Source organism: Saccostrea echinata, unplaced genomic scaffold, assembly GCF_033153115.1.
Source record: "Saccostrea echinata isolate AGI-Se365-2 ecotype Australia unplaced genomic scaffold, CSIRO_AGI_Sech_v1 ptg000014l, whole genome shotgun sequence".
NCBI lineage: Eukaryota > Metazoa > Mollusca > Bivalvia > Ostreida > Ostreidae > Saccostrea > Saccostrea echinata.
The window spans coordinates 3,390,581-3,402,999 of NW_026889763.1; the positions used below are offsets into that span (position 1 = coordinate 3,390,581).

General features: G+C 34.4%; 1 protein-coding gene across 1 annotated transcript in view; it reads right to left on the reverse strand.

Annotated features, from left to right (window-relative positions):
• Positions 1–6,809: 6,809 nt before the first annotated feature.
• The window catches only part of LOC133187001 (SCO-spondin-like), an 88,098-nt gene continuing 82,488 nt past the window's right edge, over positions 6,810–12,419 (reverse strand). The window contains 6 exon segments of the mRNA XM_061322377.1: positions 6,810–6,883; positions 7,186–7,348; positions 7,866–8,062; positions 8,784–8,954; positions 9,043–9,213; positions 9,441–9,616. Of these exon segments, the coding sequence (XP_061178361.1) occupies positions 6,810–6,883; positions 7,186–7,348; positions 7,866–8,062; positions 8,784–8,954; positions 9,043–9,213; positions 9,441–9,616 (952 nt within the window).

Consider the following 12,419-nt stretch of genomic DNA (forward strand, 5'->3'; position numbering starts at 1 on the left):
ACCGTTATGGCGTAAGGCTATTGTTTTTCTTCACTTTTGACTAGAATTTACACTGTTTACTCGATCAATACAGAGGACTTAAGACATCATGTCTTCTTCCCCCATCTCGTATACACAACGTTTCTGTTTCCTATACCTACTAATTAAAAAAAAATAATGATAAACTACTACACATTTCGTAATCATTTCTTATATATGTTTTTTTTATCCTACCTTGTTTCGAATATTTCTACAGCAAAGGAAACTAGGTTTTGCATAAATATATTTATAGTATTCATGCTTTTATTGAATACTTTTAATTTTTAAGACTGAAGATTGCAACTGATATCAACCTACACATTACAACCTCTGGATAGACACGACAAACATAGATTTAGATGTAATCTAGCTCCAGTGTAATAAAGTCTATCGATTAGTACTTATCACCTTGAAGTAAGAAGAATATTCTAGAATAACAATTTCGGCACTGCTAAGTATATTTCTAGTATAAAACCTTCGATAGATATTGTAATTTTGTCTACTATAGAACTATACAGGCATAATAACTGATCACAATTAATGTACAATTATAAATTATAATTCGTGTTTTGATTGAAGGTATAGATTATATAATAGATGAAATAATGTTTTAATTTGTTTGTTTGTTTTATTATTATTATTATTATTATTATTAGGGTCTTCCGTCTTCAGCGGAAGACCCTTCTATTATTCTTAGGTTTCTTTTTTACCTTTATTATTATTATTATTATTATTATTATTCTTTTTTCTCCTTACAAAATTTGTGCAGAGGATTTCTCGGAGATGGCTCGTTCGATTTCATTCAAATTTTCAAGGTAGATGCATTGACATCTGAAGTTAATTCCGGCAAGTCTGTTAGGGGATATTTACTTCCGGTCGAGAGTTATCGCCCTTTTATTAAAATTCAGAGCACCTCCTTGTCTGCGATGGAACACAAAAACGGCTTAAGCTAGAGCGCTGAAATTTTCAGTGATGATAGAGGACATGTTGCCATATTGCACCTGGGTTAAGAAATTTTCCGGAAGTGCCTAGTATGGAAGCTCGGTAGGGGTCGAAATTTAGGACACGAATCATGAGTGAATTTTTGAGACATTTTGTATCATATCTTTTAAAGTATAATTATTTTGTTAAAACATGTTGAACAATATTTGTGCAGAATAAAAAGATCTGTAACATGATATCAAGAAAAAAGGGCTGACTCATCACATTAGGGGCCAATAGGGGCCGAAAGTCTTTAATCGATAACTCTTAAACAAGCAATATTTTTGTATACATTACTGAAGCAAAATTATTTATCTTAACAAACTACAACTATATATTATGATTTTTACGTCATATGTTACATAAATAAGGGCCACAAGGGGCCAGAATGCTTAATCTTTGAAGCTTTATATCTCGAAAAGGGGAAACATTTTGAAAAGTAATATTGAACAAAAGTTGCTTAGAATGATGATCTGAACAATGTGCATCCTTTGAATTTTTCCTAAACAGCCCCTATAAGGACTTTAAGGGACGGCCCCTAAATATTTCAAGTCTACATATCTCGAAAACGAAACGAAACTTCTGAATAGTTGTTGAACAAAAAGTCTTCAGAATTACAAGACCTTTCAAGTGATTTCAAGAAAAAGGGGCTAACCCCTCAAATTAGGGGCTCAGAGGGGCCAAAGGTCTTTCATCTATAACTCCTTAACGTTAAATATTTTGATATTAATTATTGAAGCAAAAATGTTCATCTTCACAATCTGCAACTTTATATCATAAAATTTTCTTCAAATATTACGTAATTAGGGGCCATAAGGGGCCAGAATGCTTAATCTTTGAAGCTTTATATCTCGAAAAGGGGAAACATTTTGAAAAGCAATATTGAACAAAAGTTGTTTAGAATGATGATCTGAACAATGTGCATCCTTTGAATTTATTCCTAATCAGCCCCTATAAGGACTTCAAGGGACGGCCCCTAAATATTTCAAGTCTACATATCTCGAAAACGAAACGAAACTTCTGAATAGTTGTTGAACAAAAAGTCTTCAGAATTACAAGACCTTTCAAGTGATATCAAGAAAAAGGGGCTGACCCCTCAAATTAGGGGCTTAGAGGGGCCAAAAGTCTTTCATCTATAACTCCTTAACGTTAAATATTTTGATATTAAATATTGAAGCAAAAATGTTCATCTTCACAATCTGCAACTATATATCTTAAAATTTTCTGCAAATATTACGTAATTAGGGGCCATAAGGGGCCAGAATGCTTAATCTTTGAAGCTTTATATCTCGAAAAGGGGAAACATTTTGAAAAGCAATATTGAACAAAAGTTGTTTAGAATGATGATCTCAACAATGTGCATCCTTTGTATTTTCCCTTAACAGCCCCTATAAGGACTTAAAGGGATGGCCCTAAATATTTCAAGTCTGCATATCTCGAAAACTGAATAGTTGTTGAACGAAAATTCTTTAGAATTACAAGACCTTTCATGTGATATCAAGACCCCTCAAATTAGGGGCTCAGAGGGGCTAAAAGTCTTTCATCTATAACCCTTTTACAGTAATGTTCATCTTCACGATCTGCTACTATAAATATTTTAAAATCTTCATCAAATATTGCGTTTTCTGGTGCAATAATGATCAAAATTTTGTTAAACATAACTGAAGCAAATTGTACGTTTTCACTATTCATATATTTATGAACGAAAATCTCAGTCAAATTCGTATCTCATCTTATCAAAAATCGGACGGAAGACCCACTCGTTGCTCGCAACGAGATCGCATCTAGTTCACTTTTATTATTATTATTATTATTTTTTTCTGTCCAAATTTTGTGCAGACGATTTCTCAGAGATGGTTGGATGGATTCACTTGAAATTTTCAGAGATGATCTATCATGATCTAAACCTTATTCATTTTTTTTATTTTTTGGAAATTTACTTCCGGTCGGAAGTTATCGCCCTTTAATCGAATTTTTAGTGACCATTTTGTCTACACAAAAACTCAAAAACGACAAAAGATAGAGTGCTGAAATTTTCAGTGATAATAGAGGACATGTTCTAGTTGTGCACCTCAGTTTTCAAATTTTCTGGAAGTGCCTAGTATGGAAGCTCGGTAGGGGTCAAAATTTAGGACATGAATCAGGAGTGAATTTTCGAGACATTTTTTATCATATCTTCAAAACTATGAATATTTTCCTAAAACACATTGAACAGAAATTGTGCAGAATTACAAGATCTTTTATATGATATCAAGAAAAAAGGGCTGACTCATCACATTAGGGGCCAAAAGGGGCAAAAAGTCTTAAATCCATAACTCTTTAACGATCAATATTTTGTTATACATTACTGAAGCAAAAACGTTTATCTGAACAATCTACAACTATATATTATAATAAAAATCTCATATGTTACATAATTAAGGGCCATAAGGGGCCAGAATGCTAAATCTTTGACGCTTTATATCTCGAAAGTGGGAAATATTTTGATAAGCAATATTGAACAAAAGATGTTCAAAATAATGTTCTAAACAATATGCAACCTTTCAATATTTGCTAAACGTCCCCATTAAGGAGTTGAAGGGCCGGCCCCTAAATATTTCTTTTGCATATATCTCAGTAACGAAAAAGAATTTCTGAATAGTTGTTGAACAAAATGTGTTCAAAATCATAAGAGCTTTAAGGTGAAATCAAGAAAAAGGGGCTGGCCCCTCAAAATCGGGGCCAAAAGGGGCAAAAAGTCTTTCATCAATAACTCTTTAACGATCAATATTTTGTTATACATTACTGAAGCAAAAATGTTTATCTGAACAATCTACAACTATATATTATAATAAAAATCTCATATGTTACATAATTAAGGGCCATAAGGGGCCAGAATGCTAAATCTTTGACGCTTTATATCTCGAAAGTGGGAAATATTTTGATAAGCAATATTGAACAAAAGATGTTTAAAATAATGTTCTAAACAATATGCAACCTTTCAATATTTGTTAAACATCCCCATTAAGGAGTTGAAGGGCCGGCCCCTAAATATTTCTTTTGCATATATCTCAGTAATGAAAAAGAATTTCTTAATAGTTGTTGAACAAAAAGTGTTCAAAATCATAAGAGCTTTAAGGTGATATCAAGAAAAAGGGACTTGCCCCTCAAAATAAGGGCTGATAGGGGCCGAAAGTCTTTCATCAATAACTCTTAAACGATCAATATTTTGTAATACATTACTAAGGCAGAATAGATCATCTTCATACTCCTTAACTATATAACGTTGTTGGCATCATATGTTTCGTTATAAGGGGACAATAGGGGCCAGAATGCTAAATCTTTGACGTTAAAAAGGGACATTAGGGGCCAGAATGCTAAATCTTTGACGCTTTATATCTCGAAAGTGGGAAATATCTTGATAAGCAATATTGAATAAAAGATGTTCACAATAACGTTCTGAACAATATGTTTCCTTTCAATTTTTGCTGAACGTTCCCATTAAGGAGTTGAAGGGCCGGCCCCTATTATTTCTTTTGCAGATATTTCGAAAACGAAAAAAAAATGTAGAATAGTTGTTGAACAAAAAGTGTTCAAAATCATGAGAGCTGTAAGAAGATATCAAGAAAATAGGGCTGGCCCCTCAAAATAGGGACCAAGACGGGCCGAAAGTCTTTAATCTATAATCTTTAAAGATCAACATTTTGTTATAGATTACTGAAGCAAAATTGTTCGTCTTAACAATTTATTTATATCATTATATTTGAACGAAAGTCTCAGTCAAATTCTTATCTCATCTTATCAAAAATCGGACGGAAGACCCACTCGTTGCTCGCAACGAGATCGCATCTAGTTATTATTATTATTTGTTTTTTTTTTTAATTATAAGAGCATCAAGTTGAGAAGAAAAAACAATATACAAATGCACTCACAATCAAATAGAATGTAGAAATCATTGATTTCTTTTAAAACATCAAGCAATATTTGTTGGCATCAGATCGTGCAAGGTATACATAAGATATGTGCACATTTAAATAATATAGATATGACTTATAAAAATAATGGTCTGTGTAATTCCTAATTTTAAGTATTTTGACGGATCGTTGAGGTATATGTGTTTCGATTTTTTCATTAAAAAATGAAAAGCATAATTATTATGTTATATGTTCTTTGGACAATGCATATTTAACAAATCACGACTCTAACACGATTGCTTGTTGTGCCGAGAGCTTTACTTTGCTTAGAAAAAGAAAAGATTCATCTTGAAAGAATTCATTTCTGCATTGTCTTCAAAGTCCAAAAATGTATTATATACTCATGGACATTCGAGATAAACAGTTATCAAAAAGTTGAACATAACGGACAGTGATCGATTTCCAAAAAATAATCTACAAGCAATACAAATTTGTAAAGAGGGCATAAAACACGGAGCCTGGAAATTCCAGAAGTATTATCAGGTGCCTAGGAGGAGTAAGCATCCCCTATTTCTACATATAACTACATAAATAAGGAATGTTGACAATGGAAAAGCTCAGGTGATCTCGTTTGTCATACAATTTAGTTGCTAGCCCTTCAGGTCTATAGTTAGTAAATCATCTAAATATGGAATAAATGTGGCAGACTATGTGATATCTCTCTGAGATAAATTGAGTCGACGTCGATGTGAAAGTAACAGTTACTATTGTTCATTCATTTGATAAAACGTCGTCGATATATCTGAATGTCGAGTTGAAGGCCACAGCAAGTGTTTTTTTCTTTCTCATTTAGAAGTTTTTGAATAAATTCTGCTTAAAACAGGTCGGCTAATAAAATATCACAAATAGTGTCCATCTGAATTCCAACAGTTTGTTGGAAGACCTGACCTCCAAAGACTACATATATGTTGTCAATGAGGAACTCTAGCATCTTTTTTAATATCAATTTCAGAGTACTTGTGCGTAGCATTAGAGAGATCGTTAACAATTTTGTTGCTGACCAATCACAATCACTTGAAAAGTTCCGAATTTCATTTTTATTGAAAAAGCACCTGTGTATGATAAAAAAAGTAAAGTTCATGAAATAATTTTATTTCATTCGACTTCAAACAAGTTTAAGCAAAATTACACAACATTGTCGAATCAACTCTGTTACTTAAAATCTCCCTACGGAAATCATGACAATATGTGCTTTGAACATTTGCATATTAATTTTGTCGCAATAAACATTGATTTGTTTTTGGAGAGAAAATTTTACTTTGTTGTGGAATGATATTTATGTTTATATGAATATTTTTAAATATTCTTTCTCACAGTTTAAATTTTACATTAGACATGCCATATTATTGCTGCTTACTATCAATCATGCATACATTTGAAAAATCCACAACAAAAAATTCTTGAGATGATAAGTCATAAATTTGGTCTCACCATATGTTTCGTTAACATTACTTCCAATCTTATTTTGGCATCACGTATGATGCAAGAAATCTAATCCTTTAATATAGATATCTTAAAAATATAGTTATAAATATGGAATTAAAACCGTACATCCATGGCATTAATTATTTTACCTAAATAATTACATCAGTCCACAATTTATATATTGTAGTATTTCCAAAATCATAATTTCATATAGATTGCTGATACTCAAGAATAAATACATTTTAAACGTGATATGGCATAAATATTTTTTTTTTCAAAAAAGAAAACAACACAAATTTCAGATCGAATTTTATTCACAATCTTCAATTGATGTAAAACAACAATCCTGCTTCAAATTTTTAACAATTACGTAATAAAAATGATTAACAAAATTCAATAATTAAATATTCATGTGACTTTAATTTGTGACCTTTAGCGATAATTTATCAGTAAAATAGCTGTAATCAATGATGCCATCATGACGATAACTGATGCAACGTCAACACCTGAAGAAGAAAATATAATCTTGGTCAATGAAAAAGGAATTTCTTGAACTTTTCCCATCTGCTGCGTATGTATGAAATGACCTACTGGCCCAACTAGTCTAACTTGAAATCGATTTGTTGAAGAAGCTAGGAGCTACCTTAGAAACTGCCTTTGCAAATTGATAGAATAATAAAATATCAAAGAGCTGTAGTCAGGACAAAAGTGAAGAGACAGACAGACGTTGTGATTAATTAACCCTGAAACATCGCAAATTAAAGTAATAGAAATGCTTTAAAAAAATAATAAAGAAATGTAGGTTTACCTGCTCCGTTTTCAGCCAGACACATTGCTGCATTGGTACATCCGGCATATCCCTCTGTTTCGTCACTTCCGTCATCACAGTCTGAGGAACAGTCACATTTCAAAACGTCCTGGATACAACTCATACCGCCAGATTGACACGTGAAATATCCTGATGGACACAACTGAAAAAAAAAATCAAAACGCATCTAAATAAACTGACAAACTTTGACAGGATCTGATTCTTAGAGAAGTTCAGCCACAATTTGGCAAGCACTACTCAGGTTAATTCCTTTGTTCCTAAAAATATACACGTACAACTCATATGATGCATGAAATTGTGAGATTTTACATAACGTTTTAATCTCATTACTAGTCATTAATGTTTTCTGTTATGGAATGTTCTGTACGATGAGGGCGCAGAACATATTTACCGATACTGTTCCGACTGAAAAAAAAACCATCACGTAAACACCTTGTATGCGCAAATGAAACTCAGAGGAAGTTACCCGACTTAATGTTCTTATGCAAAATACATGCACAGAGCATATGTCACAATCGGTACTTTGTGACGCAAGTCATCGTCCAAACTATTAATGTAACTGTATCATGGTTAGTAAGATGTCCGACAACCACCGTGATCACCATGAACAGTTGATGTAGAAGTACATGTACTATATGAATAACCAGACACATGCTTACCTGCATGTACTGTCCAGCGGCTACTGTCGGACAGGCGTCAGTGTTACAGTCGCCATAATCTCCAGAAGTTCCGGGGCAATTCTTTCCGCCGTTCTCCGGTGCAGGGTTATCACAAATCCTGCCTCGCGACCTTTGACCTCCACCACAAGTGACACTACAAGTACCCCACTGACCCCAGGCGCCCCATGCTCCATCAACTGCAAGAACCAAAAAGACTTTTAGTCTGTTTCTTCAGCAGGTACTCTTTTCTCCCTTTGAAGAGGAAATTTTCAACATACCATGTTGATCATTTCCATTCGTTTTGGTTAAATTTGCTATCAAGGTCATTATAACGACCATAGAATTTACGAAATGCTGACTTTAAAAGTGGTTTTTGAAATCCATGTAAAATCAACTTGTCTGTCAGTAGCCCGCCTCGGTTTAAAAATTTATCGTACTCAGAGCATGCTCTTGAGTATCGAATTAGCTGGGAGATGTAAACACCATATGATAGCAGGATATAAATTTTGAAAATTTTTCTAAAAGATCGTTGGAGTTTTTGAGAATCCACATCTGATTTACACCACTTCTAGAATATGCTTTAGCACGGTACGTCTGAAGTTTGTCCTTTACAGCAGTTGATATTTCTTTATGGAGTAAAGATAGGGGCTTGGTAGAGCATTTGCTGGACCCGGCAATGTATTTCTATGTAAAAGAGTTTTATGAAGTTTAGGAATCCAGTATAGGTAGGGTCGTTGCAACTCACCTTGGATGACTTGAATGTTAAAATTTATTAAGGTATTGAGTCTGGAACTTTTTTTAAAAGCGTAATATACACTTTTAAATTGATCTAGTATACGTGTCATGTGAATTTTTCTCCAGAAATCTCGCCAATTTAGAATGACTCGGGTCTATAAATAAAAAAATATAAAGGCTTACTTATGCAGACTTGAGTGTTGCAGTCTTGTGTGCTTTGATTCGGTCCTGTGCAATCAGCACCTCCATACTGCGGCGCAGGGTTAGTACAGGTTCTGGAGCGGTCCTGTGTCCCTCCTCCACACGTGACTGTGCAAGTTCCCCAGCTACCCCATGTTGCCCAAATTCCGTCAACTGTTGGTTACAAATAGAAATCTTCAAAAGTTGTGCATATACAAGAAATAGATACAAGTATACTAATTTGCAGAAAAAATGTGTTTACTTGGACAGGGATTTGTGTTGCAGGTTTGGGAACTGGTGGAGGAGCCAGAGCAGGCTGCTCCTCCATACTGAGGGGAGGGATTTGAGCAGGTGCGAGTTCTCCCTTGAGTTCCGCCGCCACAAGTCACTGTGCATGTGTCCCAGTTTCCCCAGCTTCCCCAATTTCCGTCGACTGTATGTAAGAAATGTTCAACATTTTCTTTTTTTTTGTTTTTTGTTTTTGTTTTTTTTTTTTGTTAAGTTATTTCAAATAATTATCTCGATTTCACAGGTTATAAAAAGACAATACAACAGACACAGACATCTCAGAATTATTTAATCATATTTCGAATTTCACATTATTGCTAATTGAAAATTTCTTTAAATCTGATATACACTAAATTCAATAACCATGCTTACTTGGGCAGGAATGTGTGTTGCAAGACTGTGATTCTGTGGCGGATCCAGCGCATTGGTCTCCACCCCACTGTGGTGCGGGATTTGTACATGTCCTGGACCTTGTTTGCGTCCCTCCCCCGCAGGTTTTAGAACAAGATCCGTATGATCCAAACCCGGACCAACCGCCATTAATTGGAGGCGCTGTATAGATATTTGAGAGAAAGAAATTTTAAATAACAATCTACTATACTTTTTTTCTTGAAAATAATCAAAATGTCGTTTACGGAAAACTCTAATACTCACTGTTCTTTTTACACATGAACTGTAACGATCCGCTACATTTTCCGTCGTTCCATTGACCATCGCTAGCATAAATCAGAGCACAGTCTTCGTCCCCTGAGTTATTTGGCTCACCTGCAATAAATATAAAAGTTTTCAGATATAAATTCATATTTAAATAAATTAATAATGATATTTAACACCCCAAATGTTAATTAACTGAAAATGTTTTACGAAAATGTAAATTTTGATTAAAAGATTTGGAGTCATTTATCTGTAGAATGTGGGCGTTTGTTTCCATGGCAACGAAGGTGCATGGAAACCAAAATTTTGATGTTTTTATTAAAGTTGCATCATCACAAGTCACCATATTAAATTTCATAAAAATCTGTGACTATGCGTGCCGACCCCCCTATGCAAGTGTCAATCTAATTAAAATTAGATGTTCCGAATCCGCTACCGCTTCTCAAACATCTAACAACATCCCATTCGGGGTCACGTCAGAGCGACCTTTCGATTACCCAATGAAATCGCCGTCTCCGAAATCTTGGCTTATAGTTCGGATGCGTTTCTTTTTTAACTGCCAAACCTAAACGCCCGAGGGGTTTCGTAGTAAACAAAATATGCATGGTAAATCGTAACGACCGTGCTATATATGAATGTGACGTGCGGGATATATAGTAGTTTCTGCATTTTCGTTTGCGTTATTCAGGTAAGAATGCCAGATTGGCGGACTATACGTTCATTTTATACCAAAATTACTTTAATTCAACGTAAGACAGTCTACTGAGCATCATTAATGTAAAGATGTAGTCGGGGAACTAATTTTAGAATCGTATACAGAAGGTTGAATCTGATTGGCCAAATTTTTATGTTTATTCATAATCGAAAGGTCGCTCTGACGTGACCCCTAATAGGATGTTGTTAGATGTTTGAGAAGCGGTAGCGGATTCGGAACATCTAATTTTAATTAGATTGTGCAAGTGTGTAAGTCATTACAGAGAATGGCTCTTAATGCATTACATTCCACTGTATTTTACAAAATAATACATATGTATTATCTTTTCTGTCCTTTTTTTTATTTGAATGAAACCTATTTGAGCTTGCTAGTACTTCATCCACTGAACAGTTATGGTAAATATGAAAACAGGTTTTAGTATATAGACAGGTTATTGCATGTATAATGTGCAACCTTATAGAGAGCATGAGATCAATAATTATAACAAATATAATTATTAGCTTCCTGATTGATTGTACCTGACTTCCAGTTTGTGTAACTCCAGGAGAATGTACCTCCGGACCACGCCCATGATCCCTCCTTTGGTCCGTCAAATCCACCCATCCACATATCCTGTCCATTCATTAAACCTGCAGCAAAGGTGATCATTTCTTAATTTTGGTTCAAATTCGTTAAGCGATAGTCAATTGGAATTTATGAAAGAGTTTCAATAAGAGTTTTGATATAAATGGGGAAAAGGGGGTATTTAGACAAAATTGAAATATTATAGTACATTAATTACGACTTTCAATCAAGTGATGGTTAATGTTATAAAAAATTGATAATGTACACAACAACACATAAAATAGAAGACATTTAGTTTGATGTCGTGAATGTGAGATAATTAAAAGTGGGTAGCCCACAATCAAAATGAATCCTAATAACCGATTACCTCTCACGTAAGACATTTCAGAGGAATCTTCGACGTTCAACAGGTTAGCAGAGTTGGCCTGACAAGTCTTTAAAGCGTTGGACCACGTGACCTTAGATGTGAACAACTTGTAACATTTACCGTTCCTGAAACTCCAGGTGGAATCACATGAATCCAACGCAGCTGTAGGGTAGTTCATAATAATACAGATATATAAAATAATTAATACATGTAGTTATAAGGATTTTATGCAATGAACTTATGGTAATAATCTTAATTGATAAAAGTAATGCGTTACTTGTTTGTTCACAAATGTATGCCATGTCACGTTCGCAAGGATAATCGTTCCATTTCCCGCCACTAAGAAGACTGGCACAATCCTCTCCGCCGGAATCATTTGGCTCGCCTAAAAATAAATTTTAAAAAAATCTTGATAAAATGTCCTTAATCTATAAATATTTAAGAATAAAATGGAAAATGGCGTATTTTTATTCTGAATAAATGAACCGGTCGGGGTAGAATAGAAGTAGGGCGTTCATCACTCATCGGTGCATCGGTGCCACTTCAAACCTACAAGGTTAAACATAGGTAAGACTGTTCCTTCGCCCAGAAGCTAGACACTAGCACAGGTGCTTGAGGACAGGATCCCCCCCCCCCCCCCGATACAGACCCCCAGGTCTGTTCGACTCTTTTCTCACAAATTATGTATGGATGAAACATTACACATTTGTGATATAATATCCATATCATAAATTCGGAAAATTGACAAACATTTTATAAAAATTACTACCCTACCCTATATATATAAATTAACGTTGATTTATATATATAGAGGGGGTAGATTTTATAAAATGTTTGTTTCAGGTAATTTTTCGAATTGTTGGTATAGATTATATCAGAAATATGTCATTGAAAGATGATTTATGAGAAAAAAGTCGAAAAGTCCCGGGGGTCTATATCGGGGGGGGGGGGGGGTCCTGTCCTCAAGCACCTGTGGACACTAGAAGTAAAAGTAATGGGGCTTTCGAATGAAACCTCAATTCCGAGGTTCAGTACTTGTCACGTAGCGTTG